Source organism: Pagrus pagrus, assembly GCF_965226575.1.
Source record: "Pagrus pagrus genome assembly, chromosome: 9".
NCBI classification, from domain to species: Eukaryota; Metazoa; Chordata; class Actinopteri; order Spariformes; family Sparidae; genus Pagrus; species Pagrus pagrus.
Genome location: NC_140193.1, coordinates 9711065 through 9738441, shown reverse-complemented (window position 1 = coordinate 9738441; position 27377 = coordinate 9711065). Strand labels below are relative to the sequence as shown.

Genomic DNA, 27377 nt, shown 5'->3' with positions numbered 1-27377 from the left:
CACATTAGGTGACTTTATAAATTAGGGATTTTTGTACAGACATATTTTACGTGTCATTTTGTCCAAGCTCTCGTGTGAAAGAGAAGGTTTCTTGGAGTCTTCCTAGTTAAATAAAGGCTAAGTGATGTTCTAATAGAAATTGAGTTACTTAATAGCAGTTAAAGTGATCTTAAGGTCATTTCACTTAAAGTCTATATTATTACAAAAGATAAAATGATTGAGTGAAAAAAACATTTTCTCTGCTGTTTAAAGGCAAAGTCTAGCTGTGAACATTGCTGATAAAAAGGTCGAGCAAACGCTCGAAGGGCAACACAGTGTTTGACAACAACGTTACAAGCTTACTAATGACAGTCAGCCAACCTTTCGTCCTCTGAGCCAGGGCAGTGTGACAAAACATGTTTCAATCAAAATGGTAAGTACATATTAACAATTTGTCAAGGACACACACCAGTCAAAACCAAAATGGCTGAAAAAAATTTAAATAGAGACACAAACCTATCCAAAAAGAATCAATATGATCATAATCTTGGGAGATTATGATCCTGGAGCAATGTCATGTCATTTCACTGTATATGATTAAATAAGTCATTACCTTATCCAGCACTTATTACATGATAAGCTGCTACAAGGCGGCACTGTGACAAACAGCCCATATACTGGGCTGAGGCTGAAATGGAGCCAGATGGAGTTGAGGTGGGGGTGTAGACAAAGGGGGTGAGTGGCCTCTGAATACAGCTGGAGAGGTGAGAAGGACCTACTTGCAGCGTGGTTTGTTAAGAGCTGTTAATGTGCACATCCCCTCATTCTGACAGAAGTAATCGCAGGGGTTGGCCAGCTCATCACAACGTTGGTTCTTGAACCCTGACGTGCAGCTGCAAAACATTGTGTTGGGAGTGATAAAAGGGCCCAGAGAATGTACTGTATATTGTTGAACCGTTTGCAGCTTGATGAATGGAGGCTGAGACACTAATCCCTTTTAGCAGCTTCATTCATAAGATGGAGTAAGTCAATGTCGTGTCTGCATCGAGCAAATTAGCAAAATAAATAATATGAACACAAATCAATTTCACTGCTCACCAAGTGAGGGGAATATATCTGCAAGAGAAGAGTCTGTTACAGTGGTGTCACCTCTGGATGGATTCAACATTGTAGAGAAATATCAGTGTAGAATAAGACTTGCAATATTTCAAAGAGGGAGGGATTTTTGGACATAAAAATCACTGCTGTGGTTTTGCAGCAAAACAATCCAGACGCTAAAATGTGAGCAAAATAAGTCGCACTTGGATAACGGTAGCTTGACCACACTCAGGACCCAGGACCACTGCATACAGTTTGACAATCCCACAAAGACATCCCTTCAAAGAAAATTCTATTTTGATTCAGAGGTATGATGACAGGAAAAGTCAAAGTGACAAACAAATACAATGACATATTTTCTATCTGAGAAAAAAGACATTCTTGCTGCTTCTTGCTAACGGGCCAAGGCCAGCTTCTCAGCTACATCATCAGAGTTAAGTCCTGCATTTATCCAACTGGACAAAGCAGTTGTTAACGTAAGTGAGATTTCTTGCATTGTAAAGGAAAAAGAGCTACTGTATGGTCGAAGTGCTTCTCAAGAGGAATATTCCAATAATTCTCAGTGAATGAGGGCTTGACTGTTTACTGTAGCTGTCTTTACCACAGAGCTGATGCATTTCGAGAAAACCTCTTAAACCTTTTTTTAGTGCTTAATGCAACAGTTATCATTCCAATTGAAGTAGCTCTGCCCTGCAAGGTTCTTGCTTTGGGATGGCTTGATGAAATATACATTTACTGAGAGTATTAAGGTCAAACATTATGATTTCTTGACACAGACATATCCATCATCTCGCATAATCCCTGTTCTTTGCAGCAAATAATAAACCACATTATCGGGATCTGTTAACCTCCTCGTATAAGATGGGATCATTTGCATAGAAATTGATTCTATCCCCTGGAATTTGCGAGTGATGACCACAAATTTCAATTTAACTATAGTGGACAATGGGCAGTTAAAAAAATACAGAGTTGGCTTTTGAAATGGATTTCCAATTTCCTCCTTGGAGATTACACAGCACTGCATGTGATTATAGCTGAGGTGGTATTAATCTATGGGTAGCCTTTCACAATCATTTCCTCGTGTCTGCCAGTCAAGCTTTTGTCTGTTTCAAGTTTCTCCCGTTGGATTTCATGGCATGTTCTACCACTGACACACACCTCAGTGTCTTTTTTTAGAGCGCAAAACTTCTTAAACCTGCTACTGAGTGTCAGGGAGGCCTGACATCAGCTCTTAACTGCAAGGAGGAACAGTGTGATATGTGCAGAATGGCAAGCTTTGAAGGGGTTTTGAAACTGTATTTTATCTAAAAACCTTAAGCCACAGTGAGGTGTCACGCGGCATAAGATGGTGTACTGGCACTCGGCCCCCTGCTGTGCCATGGCCTCCACATAGTGACATCAAACCTTCCCTCAACTTAAGGATTTTTCTCCAGAGGAAGACATCTATCTTGCACTGTTCTCTGAGCAGGGAATGGTTTCCCTAGGTGATCTAAGGCCAGGATTTCTAGGGCACGGAGCCAGTATTTGAATGGAAACAGTGTGAATAATAGCGGAGAACATTCAATTTTTTCCCCCACTTTCCTTCACCCATTAAGCAGTGACTTACTGACAGAAAGGCAGGTTGGTGTCGGGGTCCAGGTGACAGGTGCCTCCATTGTAGCAATATCCGTCACAGAGCTGACAGCTCGGCGCTATTCTGCCATTTGTGCAGCTGGAGGGTGAAGAAATAATGGATGCTAGAGAGAAAGCTACACTTTTACAAGAAGCAAAAATGACTCAGTGGTGGTTTTGTCAAACATATGCATAATTCATATAAAACAGACAAGTTCACCTGGCTTCTAATTCACTGACATTACCACAATCTAAATTGCTGTAAGGTATGTGGCTCAATAAATTTTTCAGATTTAATCAAATCAATTCATTCAGCCTGTAGCCTACGGATACAGCAACTGAGACCAGAGAATCCACTGCAGAACACATGCTTTTCCTTGAATGATGACGACCGTGAAGGCTTAGCTATGTAGCAGAAGGCATAAGGGACAAGAATAGTGAGCAGATACTCACTTGCAAACCACATCCCCTGTCTCCTCGTTAATGAGGCATGGTGCTCCGTGGCATCGAAGACACTTGTCCACCTCGCACTTGTTTCCCTCAAACCTGGCAGGACACACACACTCCACATATCCACTACTGGACAGCGTACAGGCCTTGGAGTTCACACAGTAGTGATGACAGATGTCTGCGCCACGTCCAGAGAGGTGGAGAGAGAAAGAGAGGGTAGTGTGTAGTGAGCAACTGGGAACATAGTTTAAGCTGGTTTGATTGGAGTTGTACAGGGCTTTAATGGAGTTAATCATCCACATGAAATGACATCTTAGCTACAGATGAAAATATATCACCCCTTGGGCGAGCAACAGTGGGAACTGTTAATGACGTGCAGTTGAAATTGAAATTTAACAGTTACTGTATGAGAAAGCAATGCAAAAGAAAATACATTATCTCCTCAGCACAGAAACACCCACAGGTTGTTTGATTGTAGTAGTTTGATTTTGTTTATCTGCAAATAGAGGCAAATGTGGTGTTTGTGAAAAGAAAATACTTTGGGGGGCTGTTTTTTGTTCCGCACTGTGAGTGAACTTTGAAAAGCTTAGTCCTATAGATTTCATGCAGCATAACTGAATTCAAATCCATTCTTTGTGGGAATTTGTTCTTGCAGCTAGACTTGAAAATGCCAATCATAAGAAGGCCAAGCGCCTGATAATAATCATTTGTTGTGTCTGCTGCTACCAAGTACTGGGTGCAGGACTCACGGTAAAGACAACGGTCTCCGGTATATTCTGCCATACAGCGGCACACAGGCTGGTTCCCCTGAGTGACGTCACACGTTCCCCCATTTAAGCAGTAGTTGTCACAGATCCTCCTCTCACAGAAAGGCCCGGAGAAACCAACAGGACAGCGGCAGGTAGGCTTACCTGGACAAAGAAAGACAAAGACAGATTATGAGAGCAGGAAAAGACCAAAACCAACAATACACTGATCCTACTCAGGAGTATTGTCTGTGTAGCCAAATCCTGATATGCGCCACAGATCATTGTTTTCTTGACACTATTAAATACTTTAAATACATCAATATCTACAATGCTGCACTGAGTAACATGCTCCTCCATTACAAAGAACAAGGGCTCTGTCATTTATTTTTTCTCTACCTCACATACACTTTCCTGCAAGTACCCTCTAGTGCTTACGGCTCAAAATAGTTCCACCAAATGCACTTCGAGTACTTACTTTGAGTTATGTGTACTAAAAGCTACATGGCACAGATGTTTTGCAACATTTCTGACCCTTTGTTAAAAATGAAAGCACATACTTGTAACCCTTTAAAAGAACAACTTCCTTTTATCGTAGTGTTCATGCTTCTGCACAAGTTTGCCTAAAATAACCATCACGTATTATGTTCCGACAGTCACAGAGAAAGTGTTAAATAAATAAAATAAACATCACTTTTCTGAGCGTTAAGGGAAAGATTCATCTTCCATCCATCGCCTTCAGGCAAATAGTCATGCACGGGTCAAGGAGACAGCAGATTGGCAGCTAAGGTGCCCTTTTCCTCAGTTGTGTCCTCCAGGGCCATCTAGGTAATCCAAAATAATTCCCAGGCCAGACACAATATGCATATAATTCCTCAAGTGTCTTCTGGGTCTGCAGACAATCCTCCTCCTTGTCAGATGTGTCTGGATTATCTCTAACAGGGTGGCGTTCAGGAAGCATCCTAATCAGATGTCCAAATGACCTCCAGTTGCTTCAAAATGAGAACAATGAGGGAGTGGTGATTCCAGTGTTTGCTTGTTTTTTCTTTTTAAACATTTTCCTATATACCACAGTTTAGAGGAAAAACCCCTTTACCAGCTACAGTGTACAACTCACCTGCTTGTGGATCAGAATCAAGAAAGGTGCTATATAAATGAAGGTGATTTGATTTGATATGGACACCTTGCATAAGAAACTAAGCATTCAACATCCAAGGTTCCTTTCACCACACCAAGCAGATACGGAGCAACATCAGCTTTCTGAGTTGTATTACGAAATATCTGACAAGTCCAATATTCACTCTTACTCTTGTTTTGGTTTCCACCCTCTCTCTGAGGGAATATCAGCCTTTTTTGGCTGATATATAATGCTCCACCATGTTCACCAGCTAGTCGCTTACCTTGACTGTGTACGTTGGTAGCGTAAAGTAAAAAACCATAACCATGAGCTCAGAAACGCTGAAATGCTCCATACATATAGCTGAGGTGAACTGTCAGATGATACTGTAATTCTATGTGTGTTCATCACCATTATCGACACATACACAAAGCCATTTGATCCGCCGTTAATATAAAATGATTGATTGTAGCGGCGGTAATGTCACGGAGCGTACAGATGTCAAGCCTGTAGGTTAGAGTCAGAACATAGATGAAATAGATCTGTATATACACAGTGTTTAGCTTCATGCAGCTCAGCTCCATATTCACCATGACGGTCAGACACAAACTCCAGCTGCTGCTGAACTCTCTCTCTCCATCTCAGGAGATGAGATATATGTACAAATGGAATCCACACGCGCCTCTGACTGTGTCCCACTTGCAGTTTTGGTGAGTCAAAATAAAAATTCTACTTCTTTCGAAGCTGTGTGCCGCCCCACTGCACTGCTGGAGTGAAATGAGTGTTATTTATTGTTAGTAAAAGCAACACATTACCAGCAGGTGAAAACGTTTCAATCAAATCAGCTCCCTTTAAAACAGTGCACTCCCTGCCTCAATTTACTCACACTTTCTCCTGTGGACAGGCAGGAGCATCAAGGCTGGTTAGAGGGTTGTTCAGAAAAGGCAACAATCGTCGCTGCCCAGGCACGACTGCTTGCATAGAAGACAACAAAGTTGCCATGGATACAGGTCTCGCCATGTAGGTCACACTACTTGGTAATTTCACACTCCACAACTCTGTGGCTGGGATAATCTGGGTTTGAAATGTCCAAGAGACAATCATTCTGCCTCCAGTCACTTCTCTGTCAACTTAATGGCTGCTGGCGCTGTAAGCTTTCTCAACAGGCAGAACCCGTCCAACTCTGTTTTACTGTAGAGGCTTAAAACTCCCAGGCCCGCTGAACTACCCATTGTATCCTTATCACTTGTTTTCAATTCTCTAAAACCCAAGTGAACACTGGTACATCATTTTAATGTGAAAGTTGGAGCTTCAGGTTGTGAAAAAAATCTCATTAGTTGGACAGGTAGGTAGCCTATAATGCAGTCAGCGTTTCATATTGTAAAGTGTCTAATGTTTGTCTATGCAAGATGTTAAATGTCAGCTCACCACAGCGTCATATTCAGCAACATCTCCTAAAAATTACATATGTTGTGCCTTGTCTTTCTTGCAGTTTGTCAATTTGCAAAGACATGAATTACATTGGTAAATCCTCCAGTGCATCAGATAGTGGAGGTGGGGATTCATCAGTGTCCAAATTAGTAGCGCTGTGTAAAAATTATGATACGCAGCCTCAGGCCTTCTTTTCAAGGCTTTCTATCGAATACTGAACAAGTGGTCGTTTTTTTTGAAAGTGAGATCTATGTATGGAATTAAAACATAGGGGCTTGAGGATAATTTGTTGTGTTCTGTCCAAATGTTTGGACATATGCTTTGGCAAAATTATTGTTAAACTTTCATGCCAATAAAGCCCCTTTGAATTGAATTGTATAGTTTACTATGGCTGCCATGACATTCTACTTTAAGAGCCATGTTTTATGGATAGCACATTAGAAATATTGTATAAATTAGATCTGAACACTGAGGTCTCTTCTTTTATTCGCTGGAACCCAGTTTTGTTTCACATATAAACTAAGGTACCAACAATGGATGTACACTAATTGTGGAACACTTTTAAACTGTGCAGCCTGTTTATCACATCAGATGGAAAGCACATGCTCAACTTGGTAATAATGTTGGTTAAGGTGCGTTCACACCGGACCTTTTATTTTTGTCACTGTCGCTCGTGTCGCTCCAAAAAAGTCGCTCTGTTGCTCAGCTGCAGTCGCTCATCGGCACAATTCAACAGATCACTCTGATAACGTCATTCAAGCGATTCCAGTGAATTTCACTTCGCTCAGAGGCGCTCATTTCTTCCCGTTTTCAACGGTATACGCGGCTGACAACGGCCCAGTTTGATGAGCTGTTGGCGAGAATCAGAGGCAGGATTGCCCGGTTGGACACCAACTACAGGCGCCCCATCCCAGCTGAGGAGCGTCCTGGCCATTTGTCTCTGGTGTGTGTGTGTGTGTGTGTGTGTGTGTGTGTGTGTGTGTGTGTATGTGTGTGTCAACGTAAATGCCGGCTTTGCTCTTCCGGACCGGCGGAGTTGTATTACGTTTCCATGGTTTCAGTAGTTGTCATAGTTACACATAGATTACGGCAGCCAATCAGTGCTGAGCGACAAGCGTCTGACGGCCAGAGACTTGGGGTTTCTCATCTCGAGCGACAGAGCGATTGAGCGCTTTTTCGCTCCGTCGCTCGGACGCTGTCGCTCAGAGCCCCAGCGACATTTCGCCTGAGCGATTAACCGCTCAGTCGCTCGTTTGCATTGACTTAATATGTAAACTTGTCGCCAGCAACAAAAATAAAAGGTCCAGTGTGAACGCACCTTTACACCTCGTTGTTGTTGTTGTTCCAGGAACATCACTGAAACGGACCAATCGTGTTTTTGTAATGTCTTAGCTGTGTCACTTAATGAAATGCATGGGGGAAGCTATCTTTTCAAACACATGTTAAACGTTGTGAGAGGATCTAACCATGTTTTCCTAAACCTAACCAAGTGTGTTTTTGTTGGTTCTATCTAACCAGTGATAGAAAACTGAACAGAAGCAGAAAATAAGAACTGAACTTAGTGTAAAAATAAACATCCACAGAAAAACATACTTTTTTGTGCAAGAAGTTTAAATGATAGACCTGGAGCAACATTAACAACAATACATGAGTCGCAAGGCTGTGACAGCCCAACAGTGTGATTAGTTAATTCATTCTGAGTTTCTAGAACCACACCAACACGGGGATATCCGATACACCATCAGGCGACCTATAACAAGAAACCAGTGGGTTTTACCAGACATGTAGAACAAATCCAATTGTTAACGTCTGTGTAGTAAATTTGCTAATAAATGAGGGAAACAATATGTCGTTGGTAAAGGATTGCTGAATAGCGATTAATTTTCATGCCAAGATTTTAATTTTAAAGTAAATGTTAAAAGAATAAATTCAAAAAAATATGATTAATTACTCAAAAAACAGGAGATAAGTCCTTTGGTAGATGATTCAGCCAACGAGTGTAAATTGCTGTAGCACCATTACAAAACACACTTTTAATCTGAAATAATGAAGCTGTAGGAGCGATCAGCCAAGTAAACAAATGCATTATGGAGATATTTCCTGGTCCCAATAGTGTTAATTCAGTGCCATGTTTTTCTGCAAAACTGTAGGGACAGAAGAATTGCCAAGTAAAGAGAGGTACGAGAAACACACTAAAAAAACAAACTTTTTTTTTTTTAAATGGGCTAATGCCATCTTTTAGAATTTACATCTTTGTTTTAGCTTTTCCGTACATTTGTGAATGATTACACTCAAAACTACATACATATGGGATGTGATTGTGTATTTGACCCATACTGCATGACGTGATAGCTTAAAAACACACAGATCTGACATATCTCATAAAACACTGCAAGATGAGAACAGTTGGGAGTGTCTATAGTTTAAGTATGTGCTTTGTTGCCAAAAGTTCCATTATAGTGCAGGTAAACCATGCAGTAATAGGGACAAAAGAGCAAGAATTCAATGTCACTTTGTGTTTTTATAGAGAAAACTGGACATTTTCCAGCCTCTAATTGTTTCTGATCTTCCCATTTTATTGCCAAAGTGGGGACTTGAAGAAAACTATTTGACTATATTCGCTCCCTTGCTCATCTTTGGGCACTCGCTGATATTCAATATCAACCAAAGCAGTTGCCAAGCATGAATGAAACAAAAGGCACAGTGTTCCCAGAGGCACAGCAAATATCACAACACTTTCATTTTCCTCTCAGCTGTCCACCATAAAGTGGGATACAATACATCATCCCGTGTAGCATGTTGGACATGAATAAAACCTGGTGGTGAATAACAAAGAAAATAAACCCAATAGGAGCCCTGCCTTCTCTTATTCAGTCCTGACGCCTTACTGCAGTGATCCTACATGATTACTCTGATCTTGATAGACAGACTCCTTTCTGTTTAATGAGTAGCGGTGATTATCTCGCTGTCTTTTTATGTCATGTAGCGCCGTTTTAAAAGTCTAAACAGAATTTGAATAAAAAAAGATGAAAAGATTGGTTTAATTTTTTAAAATACCAGTTTACTGACTGTTGTGGCGGTATGTTTTCCAAAGGCCAAAAGAGAATATAAACAGTTATTATTCCATGCTTTAAATAGATTTGGAGGAATAAATATTTATTCAAAATAATCACAAATCAAAAGCCCACTTTGTATCTATCCAGCTGTTCCGGTGTAACTGCTGTGACTCACTCAAACCAAAACATACAGCTTAGTTTCTAATTTTATTTACTGTATATCACTCGGTGAATCTTAAAGAGGGCACTGCACTTCATAAAACATTTATGTTGGAAAACAGGCAATTGCTGTGGTGATTTCTGTTTCATAAGAAATGGAAATGGAGATGTTGTGGATAATTGCTGTGATGGGAAGATGATGTACAGGGTCGTAAATCTCTGATAGCGTCTTTAATAGGGCTGTACATCCTGATTCAATTCCAGCGCCGACGTCTCGGCATATTCACACCCAGTCACTAAATTGTGGAGTAGAACTGGTCGTTCCAGAAAACCATGAAAGCATGAAAGAGGACCCTGACATGAAAGAAGTCTGATATTTGAGGCTTGTTGGACGAGAGCTTCGCTGACAAAAACTGCTCAAGTGGCAGATGTAATGAGGCAAATTTGAGCTGAAGTGCGTAAAGCGGGGAAGTTTAAAGGAAGACAAATGCGGCTGTGTGGCATCATGCTCTGGGTCAGTGTGCAGGAGGAAAAAGGCAGGGAACTTCACGGAATTGAAAAAGTCTGTTTGTAGCAGTTTGGTCTTCCCAGAGCCGAACATAAAGGACTCTACAGCAGGATAAAAAAACACAAACCATCTATTCATACACACAATGCTTGATGCTTGGATTTGAAGTAGACCTACCCAGGGGTGAGCCCATGCAGGTGCCTCCATTTAGGCAGTAGTCCGTGCAGTGGTTGACCTCACAGCGCTCTCCTGAAAAGTCGGGCCAGCAGTAGCACCTCCAGTCTCCTTTTTCGTTGGCCAAGCAGCGGCCTCCGTTCTCGCAAGGGGGCCGGCACAGTTCACCTTCACAGCAGCAAAGCCCATATCACTCACTGTGCTGCAGTGTGTAGCAGTCAATCACATCAAACAGTGCTATGCTGTATTGTCAGACAGCAACAACGGTGTGAGGTGTGAGCTGGAATTTTCGAGTAGATGAGCACGAACAAAAAACTGCATGCAGGACCACACATCAGGTGTTTACAATGCAGTGTTTTTGGGTCCCAGCTAAGAACGACTGTGGGTGGTCTACTCATATTTGTGTTTTGGCGCTGTATTCTGACAAGTTTCAGTGTGGCAATTATGAAGTGCATTCAAAGTGTTAAGTTTACCAGTAGGAAAACAAAAATCAAAAATGTTTTTTAGCAAGTACCTAAAAAAGTAAAACTGTGCAGCAGTTATGGAAGGATGACTATTGGTGCTTTCACGACATATTAACAAATGTATGTTTTTGTGTTACTGCCCCCTAAAAGTCACACAAACGGGCCATGAAATGACACTCACACTGCTGTGCAATGACTGCTTTTGTCTGAAATAGACCTACATGTAACGCTAATGCCATATTGCAATATAACAATCCAAAAATCTAAGACGGTACATAGACTCATATCTCATATCATATAACGATATAATATCAATATATTGCCCGTGTTGAAATCTAAATCGTACAACAACATGCCTACCTGAGATGATGGCGTCACTACAGGTGCCGTTGACGAGCACCTTCCCCTCTGGACAGGTACATCTGGCACCGGTTGGGTTGAGCAGACACATGAAATCACAAGACATTCTCAGGCATGGATTTGAAGCTGTGGAGGGAATAAAGAAAAAAGAGCCAAGAAGATAATCTGTCAGCCTGGCCTGAGATGAGAAAGAGCCATTTGTTTGGAAAGCAAAAGACGTGTGTTTGTTCTTTCTCAGAGTGAAGCTATTTCAAGTGTTTTTAATTTCTGTCTGTGAAGGGTGTTATTTTGTTGAAGCCCACAGAGGCACAAGGATAAATATATGAATAGCTTCACAACACTCAGATTGAAGAATCAGCGTTTGTTGTCTAATTGATTAGCTGCACTTTGAAGTGCACTGTGAACACTTACATATAGGGGGTTGTATCAGGTTTGATATTGATAATAGCTTTGTGTGAGTTTATGAAAGAAAGGTCTGGGAATCACTACTTTGTGTCCAGATGCATTAGACTAATAAAACAATGATACAATGGATTTTCAATTATGATTTACAAATGTGATTTAGATCCAGAGTCGAAGTTATGTTTTTTTTATGAAATCATATAATTATGTCTTCCCACTTTATGTCTCTTGACAAGTCATTAACAGTTACAACATTGTACTAAAAATAATCAGTGCTAAGATTTCTTACACAGCACATGAAGATGAAAGCTCAGAACAAATCTAAATGGTTGTTAGGATTTTGCTGAAGCTATCAAGCCTTCATGTCACAGCTTTTTGCAGGCTGTGCACATCTTCTGCCCACAGACTTCACACCACACACTACATGGCTGGCCTAATGAGTCTCCGGGGAACGGAACAGCTGCCCTTTAAGTGAAAAACTGACCAAGACTGAGCTGTCTGATGCTCTATAACCATTAACTCCAGAGATGTAACAAATAACTGAGGCCGGCCTGCTATATGAGGAAAGTGGGAGAAAGACATGGTTGCATTGATTGACTTTGTCTGTGTTCTTTTTGGCTATCCTCACATTATGTAGCTGAAATCCTCAACTGCATATTCAAACTATAAAAGCAAGACTCCAATGACATTTTTTTTTTTTTTTTACACAAGACCAACGTAAAGTACTGGTTAAGTTTTCTCCTTTGGTCTGAGAAAAAAAAAGCCTCTTTCGTTTGTTTTACCCAAGGATAGTTTATCCTTTATTTTCATACCACGTTATTTATCTATGAATTAAGGTTAAACATCCAGCGCATCTTTTGAAAAACTATATCCATCACAGCAACTTAGAAATTATCATCAGTTATGTACCATGGCTGTCCGTGAACTGTGACAGTAAGCTATTCTTTCTTTTCTTTTTTAATTGACATGCTTGTGTTCCATTCACGATAGTATCTGTGGTTTGTAAAGGTTAAATGTTGAATGTTACAGTATTCCTTGCTTTGCATGCCTGTTTTGTTAATTGCCTGGTGAAAAGGTGTGCAAGTCTTGAAGTGTATAAATACCATTTGTAGGCAGTTTTTATAAAAAAGAAAAGACCTTTTCAATACATCTTTTCTCAAGCCTTATAATTGAGAATCAGAACAAAACATACCTCAAACTTAACCCAAGGTAACATGTAACAAAAACAATATTTGAAGAAAATACAAAGTGAACTACCTTGAAAATTAAGATAAATTAAACAGCTATTGAAGTGTAGGAAAAAAGTCTGAACTTAAATTAAAAGAATGAAAAAAAACCTTAAACATAATGATCCTGTTCAGGGCCATCCAGATTTAATTACTCTCTGTTATTCCTCAAAAGAAATGATATGCACGTCTCAAATCATACTTCAGTATATGAATATAATATGATTACTTAATAGCCCCTCAAGTCAAAGATATTTTTATTCCTCTTGTTTCTACAGTTGAATGTTTAAGCTTTGTAGAGTGATGTATGTGCAGAGTTTGAGTTGAGTTTTCACATTCACTGCTGAAAGACTGCTGAATCTTCTCTGTACTCATTGAAAATCTGATTTGAAGAGGTGGGCCCACGAGAATGATTAGTGACATCACAGATAGTTTGGTGCAATATTCAGCTCACGCAAGTGTGATGTGGAAACTTGAAGCCTTCAGCACATAAACGCTGAGAATGGACTTCACAATGAAGTGCTAATGGCATTTGGGTTTAGACATCCACTGTGAAGTAGTTATACTTTTGTAATAACATATATTTGCATGGATTGTGGATATTTGTAAGAGGGTGAAGAAGTAGATGTAAATGTAAGGATTTTGACAAGTTATTTAGAGTTTTAATGTGGAAAAACCATACCAGATATACATTATTAATCCAGTGTTTAGTATACTGTACATCTTAAGACATGTCTTGAGGGGATCGACAAGACAACTCACCATCTTGTTGTTTGTAACGGTGGGAGATCAAAACATTAGTCGGCTTCTCCATCCCCAAATTGAGAAATTCCACCGACTGTTTGCCGTACTTGTGAATCTTGAAGACCTCGTGTTTTAGTCCAGTTCCGTAGATGAAGTCTTCAAATATATCAAGTCTGTATGGTTGTGAAATCCCTGTAAATGCAGCAGAGAAAAATAAAGCTGGTAAATTCAAGTAACCCTTCCAGAACACTCGCAGGCTTGGGAAGATGAAGGTTCGTATCCTGTGGCGGATAGAAGAAGCGAGAATGTTGCAGTGTGGGCAGATTGATCTTAACACGCATTTTTTTCCCAAGCTTACCCTTTTGAAACACACAAGCAGTGTTTTCATTAAGATGTGATAAAAAAGTTGAGGGAACCAAAGTGAAGCAGGAACAGCATGTGTTTAAAAGGAGAGGATGTGCTTTGTTTTCCAGTTGGCTTTACCGTGTCTGTCACTGATTGTCACCAGAGGGTCCGAGCCATCCAATCTCATGCTCCCTATATGTGAGAGCTCCGGATCTGCCCAGTATAATCGCTGGTTGAAATAATCAATGGCCAGCCCTGTGGGAGGATGAAGGAAAGAGATTTATTTACCTGACAAATTACACAGGGCTCATCATGGAACCCCTCAATGCAGGAGCCCTCCAGGTTAGAATAGCTAATATACGTATGTAGCAGATCAACAGCATGTGGAGACAGGGTGGCTTTTGTTTCTACCACCCTCTGGCTGTTTGCATTCAACATTCGTTTGGCTCATGTCATAATAACGAAGAGGATCTGCCATCTTGTTGTGCACTGCAACTGTGATAGCAGAAGCGTGGGTGTGCTTACGTTACAATTTCAAACCGGTGAGTCACTTTTACCTTTTCCCAAAAGTCTGACTGGATAATTGAGCATCTGGCTAGGGCGTTTAAACAGGTTTGCTTTTTTCCACAGATGATGAATTCCTCTTTTTGTTACACAGACAGAGCATGGCTCCTTGAATTAAAGGAGGCCAAAGCAGCTCTTAAAAACTAGATCAGCACTAAGCGTCTCCCTATAGACAAACCAACGAATTCCAAGTGGCTGTAAAGTACGCCTCACTTATACATTTCCTTGCTCTTGTGCTCTATAGCTTGAAAGCCACATATATTGGCAGTGCTGTGGCTGCACAATGACATGTGTATCTCTATTCATTGTAGTTATACAGTAGTTTATGGGTCATAACATAAAGAGTCAAGAAGCAGAAATTTACAAACAATAACGACATACAAATCTTACAGTGCTGTGTATGTTCAGTGGCTTTCAGAGACTTGGATGAAGTGAATCAAATTTGACACGGGGTGACCGTGTTTTTATTACATATGATTATGATGGAGGAACGTTCTTGCTGTGAATAGCAATGTCCATTCTAAACTATTCCTATGGCATGGTCACACCATACACATTATGTGATTGTATGTGATTGTACATGATTGGCTGAAAGTCCTCACAGCGTTCAGAAAGAGTGATAAAGTCTCAATAGAGTTGAAGTAACATCAGAAGAGATAACATTTTCCCTGTATGCAGTAAATGAAAAAACTAATGACTAATAGCATAAATACACGTTTTGACAGGAACATTGGCATTTAGCCGCAGATGAATAATTTCAATACATGATGGCACTGACACTGTAAATTATCAAGGTTTGAAGCAGTATAAGTATTTATGCAACTTAAATGAATGTGAATCAGTGGCAAAACTAAATGCCAATGTTCCTGTCAAAATGTGTATTTATGCTTTTAGTTATTAGTTTATTACTCTAACTCTATTGAGACTTTATCACTCTTTCTCAATGCTGTGAGGACTTTCAGCCAATCATGTACAGTAGAAACAAACACTGTACTCCAAACATTCTCACTCACAATGATAGACTCTTATCTAAGTTAATTAGAAATTAAGAAATTTGGACAGGTGATCAAACATACACGTACAGTACATACATTGGACTTGCATGTTGAACTGTGACTGCCAACCCAGTCTACCCAGTTGAGTCCTAACAACTTAGGAATGTTTTTGTGTGCATGTCCCACTTTTGTTTGTTTCTCATTAACTTACACAAGAGTCTGTATGTGTGTGCACAAGCCTGTGATGATGCAATACATATTTCTGCCACTAAATGTTCCAATGTGGCACCAACAGCAGAGAAGAAGAATGCCGGTGGATGTAAACATGAATGTAAGCGATGCACATTTTAAAAAAACATCATTGTCCAGCGTCAAGGATACGCACAATGAGTTATTGAGAGACACAGAAATGTTGTTTGTTTTCATGTAAACTCCACAGTGTTCCTTTAAAATATCAAAGTAACAACAGGAAGTAAAAATATATAGCAACATAAGTGAATTTGAGCTTTTAAAAAAAAAAACCTACCGGTAGGTCTCCTGAGATTTTTCTCCAAGAGCACTCTGCGTAAGGAGCCATCCATGGCCGATTCTTCTATATGAGAGTGATCACCTATTACGCTCCAGTACATCATCCTTCAACAGACAAACAGAATAACTCTTACAACGTTTCCTTTCATTTCACTACTTCCCTAAACCATCTTCTTGTAAAACTGCAAAGAGTATACATAAAATAAGCCCAAGTTCTGACATAGCCCAATGAATGAATCCACATAAAAAGCCTGATAATGTCCAGCTATGTCACAGCTTTTACATTCCAGTACAGACCCTGAGATTCTTTCATACATTTTCTACACTCAAGTACTGATCCACTGACATAATGTACACAGAAAAAAGGTCCTCATCTTAATTTTATTTTCAATCTTTGATAGAGCGTCTCATAGCTGTAAAAGTAAAAGGCTTTTATTATGTGGCCACAGCGAGGTGTGTTTGGCAAGATATATTGTGGAACTGTTAATGGGACTTTGTGGTTGAGTGGTTGATAATTATAATGTTCCCGGGAATATTTGCAGCATAACACACCTGTCTACGTGGCATGTGTCTTGAGAGATCTCGGCAGGAAAAGAGCATCGCTATGTGTACAACTCACCCTCTGGCTGGGTCGACAGCGATGGCATATGGCTCTCCTGCTATGTCAGTAATCAGGCGGGTGCAATTTGGTCCCTTAAGTTGCCCCACATTTATGGAATATCGTAATTTAGTCCAGTGGGCTGTGTAATAGCTGAACCAGTGCATCCGCGAGTGATCAGTCCAATAAATGTTGCCTGTGATCCAGTCAGCAGAAATATCTCTGGGTCGACGGAAGTCTGAACACTGCAAGTAATAATAGCCACAAAGTCAGGCTCGATTATACTTTTATGCAGAGGTGTGTCTCATAAAAGACATACAAGGAGACATTTAATATAATGCAGTCGATTATTATCTGTAAAATAACTTCACTTGTAGGTCATAATAATTCATCACCTTTCAGTTTTTTAGCTTAATGCTTATATTATCCGTGGTAAAAAGAAAAAACTAGACATATTAAGGATTATTTGAGAATATTTTTTTTCTATCTAAGTTGACAAAATGTGACACATGCATAAAAAAGAAAAGAAAAAGGTTAAATATACTTACAATGTTCCTGACATTTGTTTTACTTTGAGTTCTCTCTAGAGTGTCTTTGTAAAAAATCCCACCAGGGTTAAATTGAGTCGCCCAGATAAACTTCTGGTGGTGAAACAGAGCATCCATCCCAATAATTCGTGCATTGTCCTCAATGTGAGTGAGAATTTTGTGCCCATGGCTCTGGTTAAATGGATACACAAAACTTCGGATTTCAGTATCGTTAGCTATGTAGAGCACTCGATCTTCTGGTCCTGCCCGATGAGTTATTAATATGTAAAAAAAAAACAACAACAAAAGAAAATTGGTTAAAAAGCTTGTTAGACATTGTACTCATTCATATATTCATTAACATGTATGCAGAGTACATCAAAGGACTTTTTGTTATAAACTCTAGGATCATACCTTTCGCTATGCAGTTGCCATTGATCTCCTTGTAATTTCTGTCACACGTGCACTTGAAAGATCCTTTAGTGTTTGTGCAGTAATGCGGACATGTGTCAAACTGCAGACATTCATTGATCTCTGAAAAACAGAAACACTGATTTACTTGGAAACAAATAACCTCATCGTATTTTTGAATCAGTAATCAAACACTTTGTACTCATTCAGAGATGATGCGTTATAAATGTACAAACACATTCCAGCACAGAACAGTCGAAAGTGGACAAGGTATGCATAAGAAACACAATCAGTATGAACCTTACTTTCTTTTTCTCCATGATAAGTGGTGCCTTAGAGCTATTACTAAAGAGGAGGTTATATGGATGCAGTAAAAGACACGTTCTCCTTCTATAGAGGCAACAACCACCAAGACAAAAAGCAAATCAACTGGGAAACAAGAAGCAGGTTGAAGGGTTGACTAAATAATCTAAAATATCATCTCTTGAGACTAGAATAACTGCATTCAATAGTTTTCATCTTAAATTTTAAAGTAGTGGAAGTATAGATGGCAAGCTAAAATGCCTTGAGGAGATGTGAGTGGGAGAGGGGATTCAGAATGTAACATTTGGAAAGCAAAAGTCTTTGTCTTCTATTTTTTTCGACAGTATTCCTGAAGTATATTTTGGTATTTCTCAGTTACCAATATTTTATTTCATGAGTCTATCAAAAAATACCTTTACCCAAAACACAACTGCTCTGTTGCAGCTTATCAACAATACATTATATATTTTTGTTCAGTAAAATATTATAAGGACTGTCAGTCTGTGTCCTGTCAAGAGGTTCTCCACATAATGGGAAAAACTGGCAGTTTGAAACTAAGCCTGTCGTAAAACTGGAGGCATTAGTCTGACATGTTTTGACATGACTCGACACAACTCAAATAGCCACATTATTTGTGTCCATTTGAACCATTTTTTCGCTTGTCTGTTAGTTGGTATTACTTAAATTCTAACGAGTTTGTACTTAAAATAAACTCCAAGGAATAATGTTTAGGTGACAGCTGACAGTATTTGCAAAAAAAAACCTTAATTAATTCCATCTTAACCTGGCTGATCCAAGGAAAAGAGATTGTTAATCCAACAGTCCAATATAAATATTCTGTAGTGACAGAACCAGCGATCTCTAATTGACTGTGACAATGAGGAAAAAGAATAAAACTGATCACACGCTACCTTCACACTGGCCTGTCTTCTGGTTCCTCTTAAAGCCGGCTTTGCACTGGCATACAGCATTAACATTCGTCTGGTTGCAAACCGCATCCTCTCCACATGGATTTGTTTTCTTTCCACATACATCTCCACTGGAAACTACAAATAAAAGACAGGACTTTGATTACACTTCAGTCCTCTGCATCTTAGACACCTGCTGTGTTTTTCTTTTGATGTGCAAAAGGCAAGAGGGCATCATCGCCTTTCATACGGTACACAACACAACTCAGACATGGGCATACATATATTACCATAAATAACAAAACATTGCATTTAAAATGAGGAGATTACTGAGCTTCCTGATAACATCATTGTGACATTCCGTACTTTTCATCTCTTCCGAATGGGTCTTTGATCTGTTTGTTCGAGTTAACTGCCGTTGTACTTACGGGCCTTGCAGTCTTGCTCATCTGAGCCGCCGTCGCCGCAGTCGCTGAAGAGGTCGCACTGCAGCTGGACTGGAATGCAGCGTTGGTTACTGCAGGTGAACTCCGTCTTCCCACAAGGCCGAGGTCTTCCGGCCACCACCTCTGCTTCAGTACATGCAGTTTCAATGGAAAATGCAACAAGAACTGATCACGTTGCTCGAGCAGGAATAAATACAAGATCAAATATGCGGCTTGTAGTTTCAAAAGATACTGTACAACTGTTTAATTGTACAATTATTTACCTGTCTTTATTACTTTCACTTATATGTCACTGCAAGTCGAAGATAAATGTAATGGTATAGTGAACTAGTATGCATGATAAATGCTTTAAAACAGAACATTAACTACTAACTATAATCGTTCTGTAACTATCAATTTGCAGCTGTTTTCAAAAGAACTGATGTAACATACTGAAGAGAAAAGCTTCAATTTCTAGCCACTTAGAGTTACTTTGTATATTTAGTTTTATGGCAATCAATTTACTTACATTAACTGTGCAGTTTTCATCTTTCATAGCAATACATATGGAAAAAGAATTGCCCATCCACCACAGGCATGACATAAAGAAGGAAAGGAAAAGTGAGGGAGAGGTGGATCGAGGGAACAGTGGGATTAAGGTGAGATTGAAAGGATGGATGGCAGCATGAGGCATACAATGGTGAGAGGTAATGGAGTGAGGTAAGAGATGGATGGAAGTATCAATGGAATCAGAGAGGAAGATGAATGGAGGACATAGGGAATGAAAGAGTGAAAGATGAGGGCGAGAAGTGATTTGTCCCTTCCTTTCCTGTCCGCTCTGTGTGATCCTTCTAAAGGGCTGGCAGTGATTATGCCTTTGGACATATCAGAGGAAATAATCGGCAATTTTCAGCACAAAAATCAGTTCCAAAGCTAAAAAAAATGTTTTATAATGCAGTCTGCAAAATGTCTCGTTTAAATGCAGTGGCGGATACTTCACCCCCTGTCCTCCATTTGTAAACAAACTAAATGATGATGATTTGCAGCACATTAAGTTAACTATTGGTATAAAAACAATTGCTATGAAATGTTTTCCACGATTCTCAAAACAGCAGGATTGTATGATTGCACGATAATACTGGGCATGACAGGCCAAAAACAGAATTTTAATGATTGTTGGATGCCGCACTCACTTGCTGCCTTTGTGAACAGTAGTTACCAACCTTGGGGTTCAAGACTCCACAAGATCTTATCCAGGATAGCGTTATCTAGTTAAAGGTCTAGTGTGTCGCATTAAGTGTACAACCAACTGAATACCCCTCGCCCCCCCTACAGTGGCCTCTCAACATGGTAATAGAATGAATAATATTTATTCAAGGCAGATCCTCTTAAATCCTCCACACTGGACCTTGAATTAATTTCACATAATTTCAGGGGTCACACATTAAAAAGGTTTGGTTTGAGTACAGTTTGGAGGACACTGTTATGTCCTTTCCTGTCTTCATCAAATAGTCCACAACAAACAGTAGGTTGCCAAGTTCTGTCCCAGCCCCACTTAATGCTCTAAGCGTTTCTATCAGGTTAAAACAATATCTCCAAGTGCATAAAGTGAGTATGGTTGTCAAATAATAAAAGCAGACCTCTGCACTCTGTGTAATAAACTGACCATAACTTATATTCTATCCTCACATACAAATTTGCTTATTGCACATTCAATATCAGATCTGTATCGGTGCATTCTGAGCTCACCACATTCTTCTTCATCCGAGTTGTCACCACAGTCGTCCACTTTGTTGCAGACTTGGTCCGTGCGCAGACACACGTGATCATTTCTGCAACGGAATGGCCTTGTAGGAGGGCAGGGAAGTTTGGCTGGAGATGAAAAGACACAAAAAGCTAATGGATGTGTGTTTGAAAAAGTAAATAAATAAATAACTAACTGCTGGAGACCCTGTATGAAATGACAAAGAAATATTCCCTCATGGAAAATAGAAAAATAGTGGGTTATAAAATATGCATCAATTGTCTTCAAAGGGAAACCTTGTAAGTGTCAATTTCAACCCACCGCACATGTCTGAGTCTTCGTCGGAGTTATCTCCGCAATCATCCTTGCCGTCGCACACCCACGTGTGGAGTTTGCATAACGTGTTGTTGCAGATGAATTCATCAGCCCGGCAGAAGAAAGCACCTGCAATTACACAGATAATTTCCAAAGACTTCTCAGTCAAACTCAGAATTTGCTTGAAAAGGGTCAAGGTTATAGCAGATGTGACTGAAAAAAACTGTATATGGCTTTATTATATTATGAATTACAATAATGACAGATCATTTAAGAAAGCGATGCAGACAGCTCTAGATGATTTTCCCTCTCACCTGTAAAGTCTGGTTCTAGTTCTGATGTTCTTCTCATTTCATATTTCTTGTTCTCATCGTATTCAAAACCACTTCTGTCACATGCGCAGTCAACTTACCAGCCACACGTTATTCGGTTGTTCTTTCCTCTTTAGATAAAATGCCTTGAAATGGTTGGCATGACTTATTTTCTGTAGTAATATCCTTTATACTATCATGTGTTTCACAAAGTGTTGAACCTCTTCCCATCTTTGCTTGTGAACAAACTAAGCCTTTCGAGGATGCCCCTTTCATACCTGTTCACCTCCAACAGGTGTTTTCGGAGCATTTCTAGAACTCTCCCAGTCTTTTGGTGCCCCTGTCCCAACTCGTTTAAAATGTGCTGCTGGCATCAAATTCAGAATGAGCATACAGTATGTTTACAAAAGTCGATGAATTTGAAAGCGTAAAGTAAGTACTAAATATACTGTATACTTTATACTGTTTTCAATTGAGTACATATGTCAAAATATACTATGTTTTATTTATGTTTTTACAGCACTTTCAAAGATCAAAAATCCAAACATCAGTCATCAAAAGTATACCACAAAACAATCATATTGTCACGGTTCATCAAAAAAGGACCCAAATGCCAGTGATGGAATGTAACTTTGTCCATAATTCGAGTACTGTACAATGTTGAGGTACTAGTACTGTACCAGAGTACATTTACATTTTCTTTACTACTACTACTACTAGAAGTAGTTTATACTTCCACTCCACTACATTAAGAGACACATATTGTACTTTTTACTCACTACATCAATTTAACAACTTTAGTTACTATTTAAGTTGCGGAATCAGAGCCAAACGAGTGTTTAAATGTTTTTTAACGACAAAATGATTAAAAAAAACAGGCCAATAATCAATCAATCCATAGTATACAGGATGTGCATGCATGTAAATATATGTATCATTTACTTGTACTTGCACATTTTCTGCTAGAGATGTACTTACTTACTTGATACGTTTAATATGGAATACATCAAGACTTTTACTTCAGTACTATTCATATGAGTGACTTTCACTTTACCAAAGTAATAACATTAACACGATATCTTTACTTGGACTCAAGTATGACTTTTGGGTACTTTATACAACACTGCCAAACGCAGACACAGAGGCAGGCAGTTTGAACAACAAAAAGCAAGCTTTGATGATGAGCTGGTATCCAAGTCTAACAATGCTAAATCCAAAAAGCAAACAAAAAACAGGCAAAGGAAAGTCTAAGGAAAAACTAAAGAGAATCACAAAACTGAAAAAACAAACCAGAAGCCACGGAGAACAAAGCGGGAACACAGACGACGCACGAGGATCGGGGAACAGGCACATGGGGTGAAAGGGAAGCAGGAGACACAACATGATAACAGACAAACCAACGAAAGTTAAAGGAACAACACAGACTTAAATACATGAGGACTGACGAACAGATGAAACGCAGGTGTACACAGAAGAAGGGCAGAAAAACAGACAAAGACAGTTAGTGGAAATTAAAGCATGACTAGAAACGTTACAATCATGCCTACCCTGGCTGCAGTTTTCCTCATCACTGTGGTCCATGCAGTCCAACACGTCATCACAGCGCCAGCGCCGAGGGATACAGTGAGCACGATTCAGGCAGAGGAACTCATCCTCCCGACACTCCTTCACACAGCCAATCTGTCGGCAAAGAAACATTGCAAATCATAAAAATTGTACCTTTTAGTGATGTTTTCAGCTGCAATCAGAGGAAACCAAAACACTGAATGATTCATGTTTTAACCTAGATTGATCCATGATTGGATAAACAGCTCCTCACCACAGAACTACTGTACACTGTGAAGCTGCACTACTTAAAAGAACAACAACATCTTTCGGTTTCTTCTTTGAGTCTGTCGCACTGACCTCATCTGAGCCATCCAGACAGTTGTCATGTCCATCACATCGCAGGCTGGCTGACACACACCCTCCGCTGGCACAAACATACTCGTTGACGGAACATGAAGGGACTACTGGAGAAGGGCAGAGTATATCAGTCAACAACTTGCCTTTTCTCAACTAGAAATCACCCAGCTGAGACCCTTTGAGCTTCTTGTTCCAGAAACATGTGGAAGTAGAACACTTCAGGTGCTGTTAACTGCAAGTGGAGCTCTTGGAGAAAATGTATTGGGACTTGTCACTCCTAAGTATGTTGTCCTGCAGGTCAAAGAGCTCACACTGTGGACTACCTGCTGCTGAACAAAGTGCTTCACAGTACTTGGCCAGTATTGAACAGTGGAACTCAACAGAGCAAATCAGCAGAACCAAGGCTAATTTTATACTCCCCACATAATTACCTAAGGTTGTATCGCAGAACATTTCCTTTTCAAGGCTCTTGGAAGTACAGAGTTATTTAAGAAAGTTTCTGAATATCACATTTTCTCTTTAGTTTTTTTTTACAATATTGTGTCAAATCTTGTCATATATTTCTTTAACCAATTCCCAGTTAGTTTATGTAAGGCTTTACTTAAACCCATACAAAAAAGTAGCCTTCATAAAGACATGTTTTTGTATTCGCCATGAGTGCCACTTGGACACTTTGCAGTGACCTTACACAGGGTTTGAGTCTTGCACTGAATCCCATTCAGTGCCTCTCCGAGCTGTTGAGCAAGACAAGAAAAACTTTCTCTACTTAAAAATATTCCACAAGGACAACACAAGGTCTCAGTCTATGTTATGCAGGTACAACTCAGTAGTAGTACTCAATTGGTGCACCATGTGTCAATCACTAGGTGGCTGTTATCCAAAGCCTTGTTCACAATTCTACTTGATTAATACCTTTGTATGTTCTTGTCATTTTGAGAATACATTCAAAACGGCAGGGGGAAGAGGAGATGCACCAAGTTCCTCTGGAATAACTCTCAGAAAACCAGAAAAATAATGTTTTTCAAAGTACACAAAGGTGTAAGAAATACTTTTATCCAGACTTTAATAACATCTTCTTGTACATGTGCTTCCTGGACTGAAAATACATCTGTCTACATCTGTCCTGTTCTGCCTATTTAGATCCTTCCTTATTTGGCATGCTCCATTGAAAATTAAGATATAATTTACATTTAAATGACTTGATTAACCAGCAATAACTACAGCATATCTAATAGTCTTCAATTTTATTTAAATAGGCAGAACAGACCCTTTGATGCATAACATCCACTGGAGTGGACAGACGTATCTTCAGTCACAGGAAATAGGAAGAATAATCTAAAAATCTGGTAAAACATTTCTTATTTAGTTAAAAACTTTAGTGTTTACCTGTCTGGATTTCTCATAGTAAAATAATTTAACGGTAGTTCCAGAATCACTGGTCATATAATGTAACTCCTTCAAAATAACATACATATATTGAAAAAAGAAAGTTATTGGCATGAGTTTTTCGCTTGTTTGACAGCATAAACAAACTTTGAGAAAAAAACAACAACTTTATGATGTAATAATACATGCATGAAAGGGCTAGAGGACATTAGTTTTGCACCTGTTCCCTGGCAGTTTCTCTCATCTTCCCCCATCTTGCAGTCTTCTTGGCCATCACAGAGCCACTTCAGCGAGATGCAGAGATTGTTGTGACACCGAAACTGGTCCTCTGCACAGCGCTCCTCGCAGCCTTTCTGTAAACAAATACAGAGTGACATAACGTAACATAAATACATGGTAGAAAAGCAGTGTGGTATTAAGATTATCATACAGTGCATGTTAACTGTTAAATATGTGAAGTATCCTGACAGCGCTCTCCAACTCAGGGTCCTTAATGCTATGAATTATGACAGTCCGCGCCGTAACGGACTCTATGAATACATAAATTTAATAATCACTGTTTACTATAATGCTGATTGGGAGACAACTTTCTTTCCTGAAACAATTTGCCTGCACTGACCCAGAAAGCTGGCACTGGGGAGACACATAATAAAGGGTTAATTAGGGTTAGACTGCTTTGCACGGAGAGGGATTATGTATAAAAAATTGCTGTGCAAATGTTGAACAGAGCAATAAATTAACAAGAATAATGAATCGTAATAACAAGCCTTTGTCCTTGAATTATGCAATGCGCTGCGTCATTACCACTGATGGGGCATTCTTTGTGTGAATCCTGCAAAAATCTCTTTACACCATGCAGCGCTGATAAAGGCGCATTTAAATTCATTTCTTCACGTATTACAAGAGTGTAAAAATTACAATGGTGGTTTGAAGCTGTATAAATTAAGATATTCAGGCATATTTATAAACAAAACAAGCAGTCTTTGTGCCGCTTAAAGGGACGGGGGATAAGCATTTTCAAAAAATTTTAAACACAAGGTATTTCATGCACTAATGTACTTAAAGGTACGATAACTCATCACAGTGATTTTTTTCTGTCCAGTATTGTTTTGGAGTGTAGCGACCATGACGAGGAGATGTGGATCAACACAATGAATTATGCCTTGAATGAGATTATTTTCCATCCAAGTTGCGATATACCCATCCAATTTAATTTCCCTTTCCAATTGGGATATTAAATGTGTGTTTGGGCTGCCAGCTCAGATACCAACACGCATTTCAATTACTGTCTTAATTACAGTATCCATAAATACATACTGTAATTTAATCTGTGCACACTGTAATTTATAAGTGTTAAGCAAATCCGTGTCCTTTGTACTGTATTCACAGTATTACATTTTTTGTGTAAACTGACTTTTAATTTTTATAGCCAGTTCTGACCCGTAATGATGTAATAGATGGTTAGCACATGGTAATATAAGTGCAAAAAAGTGCCAGAAAAGTGTTGTCAAAGCTGTAAAAAGGTTTTTTGGAGCTATTTTGGAAGTGTGCAGTATTTCATTCTGAATTTAGCATCTTAGTATTATCTGTGCCTCATTAGCATCATTCATGTGGGTTTATCCTTCTCTGTGATTAATAAGAAACTCAATCACTGGCCTCATCTGAATTATCCAGGCAGTCGTAGTCTCCATCACAGCGGAATCGGGAGGAGATGCAGTCTCCGTTAGCGCAGGCAAAGTCCTTGTGGTTGCAGGTGACTGGCTCTATGTTGAGAAAACACAACAGATACAAAATCACGCCAAACTGATTCTTTCTCCAGCATTAAAACCCGGCAAACATACATCCCCTGATGCAGCCATCGGCCAAATTCTCCACGTTTAGAATCTCTTGCTAATGCTTTGGCAAAAGCATCGTTTCAGCTAATTAGGGAATCATTTTGTATTAAAAGTGTAGAAACTGGCAAAGCTGATCAAGATGTAAATACATTCATTGCTGCACTCGCGATGGAGGGGGGGCAACACGCTCTCTGAAGCCAAAAAATCTTGTATCTGCCATTTAGTGCGAGTCTGTCCCTGAGGACAATATTAGGGCGCAGCTAAACAGCTGCATCAGATCTACTGTCTGGGCCCTCCCCTTGTTATCATGGACTGTTAGCTAGCGCAGGGTGTGTGTTATGAGTTGTGCTGCAACAGAGACTCCCAGCAGGGCATTGCACCAAAATCTGATTTGCAGCCTCTAGACTGTCAGCTGGTCCACCTGCTTAATTCTTTGCCGTCCAACACTTGACTGGCTTTTATTTGCATTTTAAGTGACATTAATAGGTATGGGGAATAAGCATCCAATAAATCACGTAAATGATGCATACACAGCAAAAACAAGCGGACGGTATGCACATACTCATATGATGTACAGGCAAACAATTCCACTCTCTCTCTCTCTCTCTCTCTCTCTCTCTCACACACACACACACACACACACAAGCAGGTGGGCCAAAGAAATGAAATTTAACAAGGTGGGTTACCAGTGTCATTTCATGAGCAAATAAAAGTTTTCTTGGAAAAAGTGATGATGAATATCCAAACAAAAG

General features: G+C 39.6%; 1 protein-coding gene across 4 annotated transcripts in view; it reads right to left on the bottom strand.

The window, feature by feature from the left end:
- Nucleotides 1–27377, bottom strand: part of lrp1bb (low density lipoprotein receptor-related protein 1Bb) — a 285606-nt gene that overhangs the window by 8196 nt on the left and 250033 nt on the right. For 3 of the 4 annotated variants that reach the window (XM_084361717.1, XM_084361718.1, XM_084361719.1), the window contains exons 67-86: nt 26447–26553; nt 25011–25143; nt 23405–23511; nt 23047–23179; nt 21195–21317; nt 20879–21001; nt 19133–19273; nt 18708–18842; nt 17497–17616; nt 17104–17345; nt 16577–16800; nt 15956–16062; nt 14009–14125; nt 13544–13717; nt 11154–11279; nt 10333–10497; nt 3888–4049; nt 3142–3316; nt 2684–2788; nt 759–872 (exon numbers count right to left, since the gene is read on the bottom strand). In XM_084361717.1, coding sequence (XP_084217843.1) covers nt 759–872; nt 2684–2788; nt 3142–3316; nt 3888–4049; nt 10333–10497; nt 11154–11279; nt 13544–13717; nt 14009–14125; nt 15956–16062; nt 16577–16800; nt 17104–17345; nt 17497–17616; nt 18708–18842; nt 19133–19273; nt 20879–21001; nt 21195–21317; nt 23047–23179; nt 23405–23511; nt 25011–25143; nt 26447–26553 — 2833 coding nt within the window. The remainder of the gene's footprint in view (nt 1–758; nt 873–2683; nt 2789–3141; nt 3317–3887; nt 4050–10332; nt 10498–11153; nt 11280–13543; nt 13718–14008; nt 14126–15955; nt 16063–16576; nt 16801–17103; nt 17346–17496; nt 17617–18707; nt 18843–19132; nt 19274–20878; nt 21002–21194; nt 21318–23046; nt 23180–23404; nt 23512–25010; nt 25144–26446; nt 26554–27377) is intronic. The other variant, XM_084361720.1, reaches the window with a different exon arrangement.